This window comes from Buteo buteo, chromosome 14 (assembly GCF_964188355.1).
Source record: "Buteo buteo chromosome 14, bButBut1.hap1.1, whole genome shotgun sequence".
Taxonomy (NCBI): domain Eukaryota; kingdom Metazoa; phylum Chordata; class Aves; order Accipitriformes; family Accipitridae; genus Buteo; species Buteo buteo.
In genome coordinates this window covers 18,198,189-18,215,547 of record NC_134184.1, presented here as the reverse complement: position 1 = coordinate 18,215,547, position 17,359 = coordinate 18,198,189, and the positions used below count along the sequence as shown (strand labels likewise).

The window sequence follows — 17,359 nt, the reverse complement described above, 5'->3', positions numbered from 1 at the left end:
AAATCCTATGTGCCTTTTTTATTTTCTTACTTTTACTACTGTCCAATTAGTAATCTCATTAATTATGGCAAGTATATATTCATGCTTGTTAGATTTACTGATCCACTTACATGTTTAGTTTGGTGAATATAAATTTATTCTTAACAAATAAATATTTAATAGATTCAAATGTAATTTTACTGAGTAACTTAGCATTGTTCTTTTGTGGTTTTATAGGAACTAGCCACAATGAAACAGATTCTAATTAGTCTGCATGGTAAACGCTATGAACAAAATTTACCTCAGTCTCATATTGATGTAAAAAGTGCAACTGCAAAAAACAAATCAAACCCTTCAGTAAAACTGCTGCCAGAACATGAAGAAGAAAATGTGTTTACACCTAAGCCAACGTTATTTGTAAGTACTATGATTAACAGTAAGTGCCATAAGCTTTTTTGGTAATTCTCCTCACATTTTTAAAAAGAAAAATGTGGGTTCATACTTCAAAGAGATCTATAATTAATTCAGCTGAATACTTGCAGCTCTTTATGGGAATGGACAATGTTGGGGAGATAAATTACAGTTTATGACATTATTTAGCTATTTGATAGTTGCTACACCTTAAGTTCACAGCAAACTAGATTTTTTTTTTAAATGCCATTATAATATTACAATATTAAGAGTGGTTAGCAAAATTTTAAAAGCTGAAGGGATCCACAGACTATGTATCTACCCTGATCACATATGAGTTGAGTGTGTGTATATGTATATTGAGCAGCAGGAGTGAGGAAGTAGGTATATTTATGTATACTTACATTCATGTATATATGTATATTAATGTGTGTGTGTATATATATATAAATACATATAAAAAAATACATGCCCGGTATTACTATCACTTCTGTTACTAAGGATACCTGATATTATAAAACCCCATTTTATTCCTTTAGAAACTAAATGCTTGAATTTAAATACTTCAATTGGTCTGCTTCAGATTTAGTGCCTCTAGTATTTGAAAGCTTCATGAAAATGGTTTAGAAGATTCTGACTATGACAGTGTCTGAACTAAAAGCCAAGTTGCAATGCTGAATCACAAAACAAATCATGACTCTTATTTACTTCTCGAGGCTACGTTTCTCTAGGGTAGACTGGTTGTATCCATTCTGCATAGCATATGTGCTATTTTGGTCCAAATATATATCTATATAATTTTTTTTCCATTTCTTTTTTTTCCTGGTGGAGAGTTTAAAATTCAGTCTCTTAAACAATATGAGGTTTGTATTGCAGCACATCAGATACTGTTTTTATAATACAAAATGTAGGAAATGGTTGCATCTCTTGGACATGATGTGAGGGCATTTGGGGATTTTAAGGGTTCAGATTTGCTTGAATAGTGTTATGAGACTAAACACAGGCATAGCCAGTGTTGTCTCATCTACAGTCCTTTCGGTAGTGCTAAATCATATTGCCCAAACTTTGTGTTCGACGGAGCTATTCAGTGATCTAAAATAGAACAAAAATGTGAGCTAACAATTGGGTTGTGTAGATGATCCAGGGTTTCAGTGTTTAATCAGTCCTGTCTTACTTAGGGATATAGAAATGGTGTAGGAATCTAGAAAAAATGCTTCTACGTTTAGAAATTGTGACCAATTTCTCTTTGAAAAATTATTTTTTCAGACTTCGGAGTAGGAAACAAAAAATGGGCAGATGGCAGACTTTCTTCTTAGGTGGGGAAAGAAATTGGTAGTCCTGTAAAAATCCTGCCAATTTAGGTCAATTTCTAGAATTTTAAAAGCTTGCACAAATAGAGCAGATTCATTTCTGTAACTGAAATTTTCAAAAGAAGAGAAAGATGGAGATTAAAATGTGATGAGAACACCCACCACAAGGCCAGCTGAATAACGTCAATTTTTAAAATTAATGGTTATTAAGTCTTGGAGGGAAGAACAAATAGAGAGCAGACAGCAAACAGACCTAGAAAGAGACAAGTTTAGGGACAACAGACAAAAGAGACAGTAGTCACTAACGCAAGAGATTATACCCAACCCTGACAGCAGAATAATCCTTACCTTGTTCTACCTCCACTTCTTTACTTTTATTTCTGTATACAAACAACCACTAAATTTGCCACAAGAATGTTAAGCGATCCTGACTGAGTAGCAGTAGCCCATAGGATTCTGAAGGCAAGGAAGAGTTGCTCACAGATAATTCTCTGCGATTAAAATACTTTCTACACTGTCAGAAAACTGCTGGATTCTTTTAATTATAATTTTCTAAGAAGTGTATTTCTGCATAAAGTGCTGGTCAAGTATGGCACACCTAATATCTCTTTTCTAAGTTCCATCCCATTCTCAACTGGCAAAGTCAGACGATGCTATTTCAAATGAAACTTATTTATGGCACAGTTGATGCACGTTTTCATTGTGATTGATATTTTAAAGCAAATCATTTACTTATTACTGTATAATCTGTTTTTCATAACCTAGAAATAGGGAGGTTTTAGTACAGACACATAGTAGTAGTACTAATAACCTTAAATGCATAGTCTTGCTTTTTAATTTATTTGCATTTAAGCAAAGAACTCAATTATCACTGTGAACTACATAGGAAGGAAAGAGTCTTTAGTGTAGATTGCATGTTTTTCTTCTGACTTTCACTGTCTCACAATTAAAACATTCTGTATTTTACAGACAAATAAAGAGGCACCTGTATGGTACAAGAAGCTGCAGAAGAAAACATCACCATAGCATTTTTCCAAAATTATTTAAAGTAATCCTTTGGGGAGCTTTTCTTTGAAGAAAGTTATTTTCACCATAATGATGCCCTTTTTACCATAAAAGCAAACAAATGTTTTAGTTTGAACTGTTCTTTTATACCTGTCAAATGATCTTATGGTTCATAAAATTATTTTTAGATCTGTCATGTGAATAAAATGTGTGGAAATAATGCATGCAATTATTTTACTAACATATATTTGAATTTTAAAAAATAAATAAACACTAGCATATTGTACACATTTATAATCTGGGCCGTTAAAGGATGTGTTATTCAGAGTGTTCAAATTAATGCATGTTTCAGCTTTTTAATATTGTTTTTCTTGGACCCTGTGTTTCATGCCACATTCCTTGCAACTATTCCGGCTCATAGAAATTTAAAAAATATACATGAGTTAGCATCAGACTATATCCTACTTTCTATGAAGGAAATTCATGTCAGGTGGAAAAAAAATTAATTTCTTGTTGGCCTTTATTTGTATAGTTTGTCATTTGATGTCATTTGTTCTACCAAACAGGCATTAAAAATATTCTAAAGAAGCAATAAAATATATATTAATTATCAGCAGTGATACTTAATGGGCTAGATACACTTGCTCTAGTGTAGTTACATCAATGTAATAATAAAAATAGAACCACGATGTGCAAGTACTGTAGCATGTAATGGTGAAATGTTTAACTTGCCATATTTAATTCTATGAAAATAAGCTCCATCATCCAAGAACATAGTCTACTTATTTATTCCACTCCACCATCTACTTAGACTATAGATAAGGTCTCTAATATTTTAAAGCACTTTTGACTGCATATGCTACATTTCTATATAAAATATAAATACAGATGATACTGTTTAAGTGACTGCATACTGAAAATAATGCTCAGATTTCATTTAAGAGGAAACTCCTTTTTCTTGCCTCCTTTTTCCTTGACAATATCTCTTCAACTGATTCATTGTTCCTACCCGTACATGAACAATAATTATTTACTATATAATACTGAGCTATATCAAGCTTATGATTCCTAGATACACTTCTCTTCATTTTCCAAACAGCAGTTTGAAGCACAGCAGTACTTCCTCTGCTCCAGGTAAGCTTCAGTTTCTCTGTTTTCTTTTTCCAGTTCTGAGAGAGGGAGGTAAAAATGCTAGCAAATGCACACCATAGGAATAATGTTATCATTCTATGAGTGAGGGAGGCCAAGTGTGTAGACAGAGGTAATATCTTTTATTAGACTAACTGGTGTTCACTGGGGAAAAAAATACACAAACCTTTGGGCTCACAAAGCTGTCTGTACAGACATTCCTGAATAAACTTTGGTTTTCTGAACTCTAGGGTTTTATCTAACTTGTATTTTTATGTGAATAGAATAATTAACTTCTCTTTCATGTGAAACAGCTCCCATATGCAAATACTAATTTTGTAGTTTGTAATAGGTATTTTATATGATTCACAGCCCTTAGTTTAACTTTGCAGACTATCCTGTTTGTCTGTTATCACCCAATAATTAATAAATTGTATTATCTAGAAGGACTGTGAGTTATTTTAGGCAAGATACTAGTTGGAATCTTAAGTATTCACTATTTGTTCTATAGTATCCTTATAGACAAATTGGTGAGATACAGACTATAAGGTGGGTGGAAAATTGGCTGACGCACCAAGCTCAAGGAAATGTGATCAGTTCAAAGTCCAACTGGCAACTGGCAATAGTAGCATCCCTTGGCAAGTTCACAGGCAATACCAAATTTGGGGGAATAGTCTATACACTGGAGGGCAGGCTGGGAGTTGGATCCCCAAGAACTTTACGAAGTTCAACAAAAACAAGTGCAGTCCCCACATCTACGATGGAATAACCCCATATGCCAGCACTGGCTGGAAAGCAGCTTAGCAGAAATAAACCTCAAGGTCCTAGTGGGTAACAAATTGAACAGGAGTCAGCAACGTGCCAGCCAGCCACATCCCAGGTGGTATTTACAGGATAGCCAGCAGATGGAGGGAAGTGATCCTTCCCTTCTGTTTGGCGCATGGGAGACCGCATCTGGAGCGTTGCATCCAGTTTGGAGCTTGTTCAAGAAAGACGCCGATATATTGAAGGGAGTCCAGCAGAGATTCACCAAGATGATCAGGGGCTGGAGCTCCTGATGTAGAAGGGGAGGCCGAAAGAACTGGACTTGTCCAGCCTTAAGAATAGAGGACTTGGCGAGGAACTTGTTGAGGGTCTCCAACTACCTAATGGGATGGTGCAGAGTCAACAGAGCCAGACCCCTCTCAGAGGTGCACGGCAGTAGAGTAAGAGGCAATGGACACAAGATGGAGCACTAGAAAACTCAATTAGCTATTATGAAAAATATTTTTACTGTGAGGGAGGTCAAATACTGGAGCAAGTTGCCCAGAGAGGTGGTGGAATCTTCATCCTTGGAGATATTCAGAACTCAACTGGTCAAAGTCCTGAGCAACCTGGTATAATTGGACTTGACTTTGAAATGGACTAGATGACTGATTTTCAGAATTCCTGTCCAACCTAAATTACTCTATGGCGATATTTCTAAATATACTAATGTAAGATAGTGACATTAATTTACTTCTTACCATCCCAAAGACACAAAATTCTTCCATGGAAGTACAATACATAAGACTATTTTGATGCTTCCAGAATGAATTGTGCGTTGTAAATTTCTCTGTCCTCCAGGCAGCCTGATTTTGTAGAAAGGCTGACAGAAAATTAGGCTGATTTGTGGTAAAATTTTATTGACATTTAAACAGTTCTATGGCTGACAAAGTGACATGTTCTGGGAAAGGGGTTTTTTTTTAGAAAATTACTGACAAGGTCCATCTTTAAATTTGCAAAAATAAAAGCAATTGGTTAGCATATACTGATAACATATAATGCTGTTGGTAAGTTCTTGTAATCCACATAGTCCCTGTGTAAATCTCCTCAGTATGTAATTTTTTTTTCCAGTTGAAGACTTTGTATTTTTCCTGTGTCTCCTCACTAGACTTGAAGGCTATAATTAATTATCTAGGAGGAGACCTTCTAAGTTTTTCATGTGAAAGCTAGAATGTCACTTAAATATAACTATTCAAATGTGAAATACCCTACAGCAAAAATTAATGAACCTTTTTGCTCTTTAAGTAATGAAAAGGATCAGTTGCATTACCTGTACAGCATTTTTACTGATGTTCTTTCCCACAAACATAGTTGTCAAATGAATTATTCCAAAATTATTCTTCATGGTCTTTGCAGTCTCCCATTGTAGTAGGTCTTGTGTCAATGATGTGTGAGTCAAAAATAACGAAGTAAGAGAAATTTCTAAGGGTAGTCATGCATGTAAGCAACTTGTGACTGAAAGTGCCCAACCCACATAATCATCCTCAGTTCCTCTTTTTCAAACCAAAGCGAGCAAAGAGAGACAAATCTCTATCCACTATTACATTTCTTGGTACATTAAGTTGGTGTTACTTAAGTGATAAGTTTCGTAAGTATATGGGTTGAACAGGAAAGAAGGAAGGACAGTTGGTTTAGAGCAGGTTAGAATGTTTTTCTAACAGTGCTTTCTCATCTTTCCATCTCTTGCTAGAAGCAAAGAAGCTCGTAACGCGTTCATCAAGGAAATCTCTTGTTTGAGAAAAAAATTGAAAACATGAAATTGCCTTTTTTTAATAAGGACCTAAACTTTTAAGGCTTGCTGCTAGATCCTGTGGTCATACTTCACTGGTATTGTAGTTTCTAAATACTTTCTGTACAAAGAAACAGTATGTCATTGGGATTTGTATTCTTCCTCCCCTTCAAGACTTCCTGTACTAAACAGGGATGAAACCTTGTAAAAGAGGAACAGCTGTAAATTCAAATATTAATTGTCTTGAGTATTTGTCAGTATCTCTGGGATACAATTTGCTACCTTTTACACTTTAGCTGTTATTTTCTCTTTCAATTATCCTGTTGTATGATATCTAGTTCCAGAAAAAAAGGAACACTAAACCTCTGACATCTACAAGATGGTCAGGTGGAAGAATTCTTTTGCTCCTGGTAGGCATTCTTCAACTTCCATGTCTTTGGAAGACATGATGCAGAGACTATCACTTTTTAGAAACAAATCATGAGCTTTTGAAGAAGTATTTATATTATTATGTATATGTGTCTCAATCAGTTGTCAGTCTGTTGCACATTTACATCAAAACAGATTTATACACAACAGTTTGAGTCTGTAACAGCCTGTCACCTTTCAAGGTTGCTCTCATTAGGGAGGTCTACTGAGGAAAGAATTTATCTCCCTGTTAACATTACATTTAATAGAACACACGCCAGACTTTTTACTGAGTCAAAGAAATGTATCCCTGGTATTTTCTTATACTAAAGAATATCGAGAATCTGTATTCATTCTCGACCTTTGAAAATGAAACAAGTATCTCTAGAAGATCAAGTTTTGCTTAGCGTCTTTGGGCAGTATTATCTCCTTCTTAAATTCCTAGGATTGATCGGGAAGTCTTGACCTTTAAAATGCATACTTCTGTAGCTTAATTAAGGCAGTTACACTTAGGGTATTTCAGACTGAAGCTGGGCAGCAATCAGCAGCAGTACAAGGTGCTGACTCTTGGGGGACGGCATTGCTAGTGGAAATGGACAGTAGTTGGGAATGATGGAGGAGTTAGTGGCAGGTATTGCAGAAGCTTTTAGCAGTAGGAGAAGTAGGTACATCTCTTCACAGATGTTAGACCCTCTGCAGCTCTTTAAGCCCTCTGCTGACAGCACAAGAACCACCAACTTTGTTCCAGAGTTTATTTTGCAGAGTTTCCCGGGTTTCTTTCCTCAGTGATAAGTTTTCCATAACAGTAAAAGCCCCAGGGGTTGGAGGTTTGTTTGGTTGGGGTTTTGAGAGAGAGAGAGAGAGAGAGAGAGAGACTCCTTTTTCTCAGGACATTGGAACTGGGTTCAAAACAATGGTAAATTTTAATCAGCTTACCCTTTAAAGGATGAAGGGGACAAAAAAACCCAGCAAATTTCATCCCCATGAAAGCAGGAAATGGCAGAAGTATTAAATGCAAAAAGGTTGGATTGATCATGGAAATAGCTTTTACTCAGAAACTTACATGTTTTCATAGACTGTGTGCCCTTTTTGAAGATACTACAGAAATAACCACTGTAAAAGAGAATGCTGCTTTGATTGAAGCAATAGAATCAACTTTGTTTGACCATGAATAATTGAAGTCTTTGTGTTAATGCTTCTTTTAAGGAGTAGTGGATCAGTAAATGTAACTTAATTGCAGGAAAAGTCTTATGGATGGAATTTATGACTGCATTTCAATGAAAGTCTTTTCATTTTTCCTTTTGGTTAAATAGAAGAAGGATTACTTAGATTATTCAGTATTGCAGCTGAAATTGTTAGCAATTCCCAGTGCTCCTTTTTATCGTGATTTTAGAGATACATACTGCAGCATGCAAGACTTTCTCTTTTGCTTTCTTATTCAGTTTGTTAGAAGAATATGTTTCTTTGTGCATTATTATTAGGTAAAGCCTGGCAATGTAGTGCTTGGCTTCTATGAGGGAGTCCTCATCTAGAATATATATTTTGATTTTAAACAGGATTTACCTAAGTGCAGTGGTCCTTTCTAAAAGAAAGAGGTGGAAATATTCCCTCTGAGTTCTCTCCAAGACCTTGAGAGAGGGTCGTTTCTGTGCCCAAGCTTGCTTGTGCTCCCCATGGGTGGTGTAGTACCACACATAGAGGAGACTTGTCACTACGTTTCACAGGCCTATGGTTTCCAAGCACACAGCTCCCAGTGCCAGTGGAGCCGTGTAAACAGAGATTCACAAGTTGTCATCCGGAGCTATGTGTAAGATGTTCACACAAAAATTAATATCACTCATCTCCTCTGTGATACTGTGGGAAGTGTAGGCAAGGAAAAAAATACAATATTTTGATGCAGTCTATTCACTTGTCACATCTTCCTTCTTGGGGGTTAAATTATTTTAGTATATAAATAAAATTCTAGCGAGTCTTTGTTCTTGGACGTTGAAAAAGAAACATGCTGCAAGTCCTGCAAGGATGGCTAAGTCCTTTTTTTCAGATACTTCATCAGAGATCTTCTGTGTTCAGGTCTGGGGTACTGAGCAGGCAACTTCTAAGAGATCAGTAGGCACCACTTCTTACACATTAATCTTTATTTTACTAACTTATTACTTAAATACTAAGTCCACAAAATCCACTCAGTATTTATGAGTAAAGGAGTACGTGCCTGAAAGTAACAACGAGCAGTAAAGAGACTAATATGTCAATGACTTGAGTCTTACTGAATTACCACATTCCTTGTCATTTTGTGTCATTTCTTCCATTATTGCAGTAATTAACTTTGCAGAATTGCATTTGTTCCATTCAGCCAGGAATGGAGAACAATAACAGTGTTTACCAACAGCAGGAGGGAGCTTACCTTTCTTTCTCAACCCCGTAAAATCTCTGCAGGCTAATCTCAATGCACAGCTAGGGTGCCCTCCTACACAATGGAGACTGCCTGAACCTCCCTTAGGGAAACCTAAGTGAGCTGATTAGATCTGTTGTCAATGAAAACCAAATACCCGATCCTATGAAATACAGGAGTGTTTTATTCTGATGTGCCATTTCAAATCTGTACAGGCTGAACACTTTGTCAAATAGTTTTACACCTTGACAGTAATTCTGAGACAGCTGAATGACTTAAAAACAAGTAGAGAGTATTTTCGATCCATTAAACTCTGTGAAATTACAAAGAAACAAGCTATGTAATGTTCTTACATTTCCAGCTGCAGTAACATCAAGAATCTCTGATAGTTCACTATTATTCTTTTGTAGTTGTAAACTGAAATACTATACATACATTTATGTTTAAAACGTATATGTATTTAAGTTAAATTATTTAGGTTTAATTATATTTATTTTTAATACAAAGCAAAATATTTTTTCTGTGAACATCCATGTTTAAGGTGCTTTTGGTCATGAATGAAATGCCAATAAAGTATCTTGAAATTAATTCTATTTAAAAATGTAGAAGTTACTGTTCTGCATCAACTTCATGGGCTTGTCTGATCTACTGTCCTGTCCCCAAGAATTGTCAGGTTCATGACAGAAACGTGCAAACTCCCCATGGGCCAACAGTGGACAGCACCACGTTTACTGATTTGAATGACAGCCCTAATTTTCATAAAAATATACAGTATCTAATATGCAAGCTTTCAGATTCACTGGATGTTTCTGGAAACAGGAATACCTGATCCACCCTCTCAGCTGTGGTTTTTGTATTCTTCCATGTAAGAGATTTTCTGTGTTCTTTATTCTTATCACCTCTGTCTAGTTTTTGAAAATGTAAAGATGTAGCTGTAAGGTTCTTAAAACTCTGCTTTGGTGCCACTCAGCCATGGAGGTACCAAAAATACAGATACACCGGCATTCTCAGTGACCACCTAGACTCGTCCTAGTCATGACAACGCCAAGTCCTACTTCTACATAGAGAGATGACAGTACTAACAGTGCTTCACTCTGTATGAAATACCAGTTGTTGGGTTTGGTAATAAGAACAAGTGTGATCCTGAACATGTATTTATTGGACCAGAAACTGGAACGCAGTCTGAACAGAATGGGCAAGGCTATTGGCTTCACAGGGGTCTATAGCCCTTATACTGCTTCCATAGGAAACTGAGTATGTTACCGTTTTCCTCAGGTGGTGGATAGGACTGAATCTGATTGTGCCTGTTGAGTGTTCGCAGAAGTTAACTTTGGCAAGATAATGATGGGAGCATTTCTGAAGAAAGGAGTGACCTTCAGCGCTTCAGCTTTGGAAAGAAACGGCCAAGACAAAATTCAGACCTTCCAGTCCATTCGCTTGAAGCACCTTCTACAGACTCCATAAAGCTCCTAAGTGCTGACAGGGAACCAAATTTAATATATGCCTCTTCCTTCTTCGTTTTTTGATGTCTACTTTAAAAAATACCAGTTTTCTAGTTTTTATTTATCCCATCCTTAAGCACCTAACTTCATGAAATAATAAGGAGCCTTGGACAAATCTTAGAGAGTACAGATACCATGAGTACTTCAACACTCAACTTCGCAAAAGTTAGCACTTTTCAGTTTTAGGTTGCCAGTAAGAGTAGGTTTAATCCAGTAAAGCAAATTATGGCACCATAGCATTTGATGGAGGGTGTATATTTAAAAATATAATGCATTAATGTTTAACAAAGTATTTGTAGAGGGGAATTCCTTAAATTGCGTAATTCAGCGTGAACAGGCAACTTCTTTGGCTGTTTGGCTATTACTTAGCTTTCCGTGAGCACTGTTTTCACTCCTGCATTCAGAGTAGAGGGAAGCAGGCATTGCATCACACTGTCTCTCAGTGTGATATTTTCGAAAGAAACACTGACATGAGACTAGTTTAACAGTACCACAGTGTTCCTGGGATAAAGAACATAGAGCTTTTTTTGTTCTTCTCAAATTAGATACCAGGAAAGCTTAATGCCACTGCCTCATACTATAAATAACGTCACCTGGATTGGAAGTGCTGCAATGGTTCATTGCAAAATGCTTCTGCTGATAGAACACAGTGGACCAAGCTGGTCTAACCTACTGTGATTAATAATTATCTCATAGGTGAAATTCACTATGTTCAAATGATTATTTTAATGTACGATTTAAAATAACAGGGATGGATGCAGATGTAGTATTGATGAAAGACAGTTTGTGCAATTGCAACCTGCTCTATTCACATGATCTGACAATGGTTAACACGAAGCAAAAGGAAGAGTTAACATCCTCTTTGTCCCTTCTACTGTTACTTTCCTTTTTCAGTGAAGTAATATCTGAATACAAAAGTTAGAATTTGAAAAACTGTAGTGCTGCATGGTAAAACACTTTAAACCATATAGAACGAGATGTGATTTTTAGCCTGGTCCTGCCAAAATATATGTTTTAATATTAGTTTGTTTCTCCGGTGCAATAAAATACAGATTTTTATCTTTTTTTTTCCACAGGTCATGCAGTTATGTAGTATCTTACGGCAATTTGTACCCAATACTGTGTGCCAGACTTACAAATCATTAGGACTTACTCTTCAATTGCACAGAAGCAAGATTTTCTAATCACTGAAAAAAGTTTTATATTTTGTTACTCTATGAAGTTATCAATATGCACTCTAGAGAGAAAGAAGCCTTGTTTTGTAAAAAGAATGAATCAACTTTTCCTCTCCTTTATCTTATTTATATCTTTCAAGCAGCACAGGGATTAAGACATGTTGTTAAAGTCTTGCCTCATCCAACTTGCCACATTAGTTACTAGTTCATTCCTAAGTGGGCTCCATAGCTTAACTAAGCATGTTATGAACCGGTCAGGCAGACGCATTTGAAATGGGCTATACATTAATGAACTGCAGTTTTCCACGCCATAACGCAATAGACATAGACGAAGCTTTCATTAAGTCACCCAGCCACAAGAATACTTATGGGTCAAATGTGAACATTCTAACACATAAATATTTTTATCTAGAGTTGCTCTAGTAAAAAAAAATATTAACAAAATATCATTAAAATGGAGAAAGGTTTTTTTATTGGTGTCTTGTTCTGAAAGTAAACATTTCTTTTTACTTATTTTCTTTTTTAATACTTAAAAAAGCATTTTCAAAAAGAAATCATGAAAAAATGAACTTTAAAAAAATTATTAGTGTATTACAAGTGGAAACTAGCTGTCCCGGTTGCAACAGATTATTGTAATTTAAATCTCTCTTTTTGGAAAATAGTAACCTTAATAAGTGTAGAATAAAGCTGGATTGAATATTTTACTGAATATTGTGTTGCATGTTTTTCCGACATGTTTTGTAGAAAATAACGTAACACTTGAAGCTGCAAGTGCCAGTATGTTAACAGAGTGTTTTGTGGTTTTCTCACTGAAGAATTATTTATTTCTGTTGATCAGGCTCTAAATATTTTTAGAAAGGCAGAAAATAATGAGAAAAAAGCAACATTGTGTTAATTAACTGTTTAACTATGTTGTATATTATTTAACATAATCTACTACTTAATGTATGTCTGGGAACTGAAAAAATGTTCTAAAGGACTTTGAAATTGAATGCATCTGCAGTTCCTGGGAATAATATAGTTAGCTAAACTAAGGTGAGATCTGTAATACTGTTTTACGTCATTAGACATTTCACCTTCTATAACGTTTGATTTGACTTTTATTTTTTTAAATGGACATCTTACATTACATATTTGAGAAGAGGGACGTTTCTGCGTGCGTGCATTTTGATAGATGTATGTGAGTTCTAAAGCCTTGTTGTGAATAGACATTTGAGTCACCACCAATAGCCACTGTCATTTTTCCCCTGTCATCGTATTTCTAGATTGTTCCAGTGGTCATTTTCTGACTAGGCCTTACCTAAGTAAATGAAACTAGACAAACTGTGTGGAGACAGTTGTTTCCTTGGTGGGAGGAGTTCATCATGAGGCAAACAGAAACCACGAAGGGGGATGCAGCTGTGCCTTTTCATTACAGTACACAATTAGAAATACAGAAATGTCCCCATCCAGCAAGATGAATATTGTCACCAACTCTGTAAGCCCCCAAATGAGCAGGAGATAGGACTTGTGTGCAGCCACATTTTATCAAGGCTGATCAGCTTTCTCATAGTGGAGAACTGGAGTCTCTGAGGTTGCTATCATGTGGTTCATTCATCTTTCTTAACGGTCAACTTGTGATGGCCACTAAAGGCAGCAGACGTTCTGATGAGTTTTTAGCTTCACTGGTGAGTCCAAATACATTCTCTGACTTCTGGAGTTTTGACTAAGATCAGGATTTTAAACATTCCCATCACAAAATGACATTCCTCTTTTATGGTGCGATTGGGATGAAAAATCAAGTACATCTTCAGAAGCTTTCATGGGAAGCACCTTTCAAACTCCTGACTCGCGCTTCTGCTGCAGCCTGAGGTAGGTTTTTGCAATCTCTGCTTTGCTGTTATCCCTCCTGACAAGTGACATCCAGTTAGTCAGCTCACTTGCTGAAAGATGCTTAATGTGTCTTCAGTGGAGGTCAAATCTCTCTTAGTCTTGAGACAGATGCATGGAAAATCAGTACTTGCTATTGACATTTTTTGAAATTACTTGCTCATTCCTAAACTTCCTCTTTTTTTCAAAATATGTCAGTCAAGCTACCAGGATATGTTGAAAAATGTAATGGTCATCCGAGTTATTACCCTCATCATTAAGCAAGAGAGAACACTGTCATAATTTTAGTATCCTCTGACTGACTGAAAATCCTCCTTTTGCTGCTGCTGCTGCAGCCATTTCTGATGGCAGAAGGGCTGGTTCCTCCCTGCTGGTTTTTTTCCTCCCTAGGGGCATGCTGTTTAGACAGACAGGAGATACTACCTAATTCTTTGTGCTCCTTTGTGTTGGGGTGTCTCCTCTGAACAGATCACAGAATTGGGGTGCGCAGCAGCAAAAATAAAGCAACTAAAGCACATTACCAGTTTACTTAAATCAGGAATTCCTGAGCTATGCTATTAGTGCTCTATAAGCTGCTTCAGAGTGATTCTCAAATGCTAACAAAAAAAGATCCATCGGAACATAAACAATGATACTCGAGCAACCTCACTTTGAGAGACTGATCAAGACTGAAATTGTCTAGATTTAACTGCAGCCATTCAACCTCTAACCTTGGTAGCTTTTTATCTGACAACTCAAAGAATCCATTCGCACAGGTTTTGCTCTATTTAGGCATCTATGCTGCACATAAGTTTTAAGTGTGTACTGAAAAGGTCCTTCTAAACAGCTGTCAGTCTGTGAGTTTGTGCTCATGAACTACTAGGACTCCTCGAGAGGTAAGAAAAGCAAGCCTGTTGATAAGTTTAAATTCATTATACAAGCTTTTTTATTTTTAATGAAAAAAAGAAAGGGTGGGCAGAAGTAGGAAAAACTGCAAACTGCATTCTTAAAATGAGCATCTCAGTTTAATGCAGAGTCAATACAGAATTAAGGTCTTCGGAAGGAAGTAGGGTCTGCCTTCATCTGGAGGCCTAGCCCTCTCCATTGGCAATACACCGATTATTTCAGTAGACACTACAAGTGGGTGCAGGCTCAACACCTAAGTGAGAGAGGGTGGATTTCACATACACCCCCCTTGAACAGTGGATACTCAAAAAGATGGAGCATTTCAGCAAAACACCCTCACCAGCTCTACATGAGGTTCACCTGTTTAGGCATCTAAGATTTACAGCCTTCTTGGCCACCTGAGGAATCATCTTTAGCTAACTCGCCATTATTAAGCCAAGAACCTTTTCATCTCTTCATATATATCTATACTGGAAGATGTATAGTTTAGAAGCATCCAATATACCAAGGAATCTGGGGATTTGTTGTTTCAGTAGACAGATTTCCCACCTTATTTCTTTCTCCCACACACTTAATCTCCTCAATAAAATTGATCAATCGTTATGTTTCTTTATCAACCCCTTTCTAGCTACCAATACAGAGCACAGCACTATGAGGGCTGCTGTGGGGAGAAGTAACTCCATCTCAGCCAGACCAAATACAAAGGTAAATAGCTTGTTGATAAAAACCAATCCCCATGAGACCTTACACACCAACCAGGCACTATTCCATTTGAAAAAAGTCAAGACTTGTCAGTTAGGAATTTTAGTCAAAAATGTTGAGCAGAATCAAGTGATAAACTTGCTATCTTTTGTGATGAACCTTATTCAAAGGTAGTTCAACAAGGTCTTGTTTTTCCTAAGCATATACTGAGTGGCATAAATTATCTTTCTATTTTAATAAATCCCCACATTGACTATTCACATTAAGCTGCTCAAATTAATGCCACAATGCAAATTTATAATTACCTGCATCATTTAATTTACATTTTCTTTTAAGTATTGGTTCTAGCTCTAGCTTTCTTAACAGTCTTCTGGAACATGTCTAATATTCTAACAATTACTGAATATTAATCCTGAAAGCTCATTGACCAGCTCTTTTAAAATTCTTGGCGTGAAGTTATCCAGACATACTCATCTAAGACCATTAATAGTAGCTCTTTTAATATGCTCTTGAATTACTGTTGAAATGGAAAATATTTTGTCATTATATGATACAAATACATTTCCTACTCTTTTCCCAAATACAGCACAGGAATATTTAGCATGGTTTTTCTCCCTGCTTATCAACAGTTCTACATCTTTTATCTAAAACCAGAAAATTTTAAGAGTTCTTAATACAATTCATCGACTTTTTTTAGATGCTGTTTTCAATGCGGGTCATTGACTTCTTAGGCATCCTTCCTCCTCCATATTATTTTTCCATAATCACTGCCACAAAGTTATATTTGCTGTTACTAGTTCTTTTCCCAGCTGTTGAGTATCTATAATTACAACTGCGTTGCAAAATGCCCTCTAAAGAGGCAGAAGGAAAGAGGTTGTTCTTTTGAGGAAGGGGTGTTTTGTTTTAACTAGCTTCTCTGGGATTGTAGACTTTGAGGACTGTACTCACCTGACTCAGACTCTGCCTAATTATTCACTGGTTGCTACTGAAGCATACTATTTATTTCAGCTTTGTCAAATTACCCCTTTTAACTCACCAAGTCGATATGTTTTTGTTTAAGTCCTTTCTGCTGATTACAGACAGTGTGATTAAATAATCATTTTGGGATGTCCACCAAAAGTTTCCCTTTTTTTGACCAGTTGTCAGATCTGATGATTATAAACTTGTGCAGAATTCTGCTGTGCCGCATGCAAGATTGTTTGAGTACAGAGACTACCGCTTAATTTTAGAAATTGTGAAAACATTAGCACCAATAGCATGAGCTCTCCAGCTTCATCACTAAGGGTAGAGCTCCGTGACACACTGAAATTTAGGTTCCTACCCTTGCTCTGAATAAGGCAGTTCACGTACCACAGGGAGCATAGCCACACAGGGTCATTAGCTTCTCTGGAGAGCCAGTGGTCCGTCAGGGTCCCTGCAGCACTCCCAGTATCGCAGTAAGCAGCACGCTGTACCCTGCAGATACCATGCTCTAAAGTCCCCAGGATCTTCTTTCTGCACATTACAGGCAGTTAAGGAGCTTATCCTTTCTTCCCCTGCCTGAAAGAAGGCAGCATAAGAGGTGAAGAAATTTTTTCTGACCGCATCCCTTAATTATTTTTGCTCTCAACATCAGGATTTAGTTCCAAATGGGTATTCACTGCCCTATCTCATTATGCTCCTAGGGATTGTTGAACAAGTAGCACGTCATGGCTTTAATGCCCTCCTAGCTTGTCCAGCCAGACCATCCTCTCTGCCACGTCCGAGCCTGTAAAGGCTCCATCTCCCAGTGGGCAGACCAGGATTTCACAAAACCCAAACCACTCTATGTTATTTCTCTAATCAGGAGATTTCAGTCAAAACATGCAAGTATGGCAGTTTTACGGTTAGCGTTTGTTAACAAATTTTCAGCATAAACACTCTGGAGCCAAAAATGCTTTCTTTAGTAGTAAAGAATGTGGGTTTGTCTCATATATTTAGCAGTTAAACATCAGCGTAGGACCACCCATTGCTAATAAATGTTGCCAACAGCATTTGCTTTTACAAAGCAGGCAGCCTCCGCGTTTCATGGGGGAGGCGGAAGA

General features: G+C 36.8%; 1 protein-coding gene across 1 annotated transcript in view; it reads left to right on the top strand.

Annotated features, from left to right (window-relative positions):
* Positions 1 to 12,552, top strand: part of PIBF1 (progesterone immunomodulatory binding factor 1) — a 132,112-nt gene extending 119,560 nt beyond the window's left edge. Inside the window, exons 17-19 of the mRNA XM_075046083.1 lie at positions 217 to 396; positions 2,670 to 3,839; positions 10,439 to 12,552. Of these exons, the coding sequence (XP_074902184.1) occupies positions 217 to 396; positions 2,670 to 2,726 (237 nt within the window). The 3' untranslated portion in view covers positions 2,727 to 3,839; positions 10,439 to 12,552. The remainder of the gene's footprint in view (positions 1 to 216; positions 397 to 2,669; positions 3,840 to 10,438) is intronic.
* The last annotated feature ends 4,807 nt before the right edge of the window (positions 12,553 to 17,359 follow it).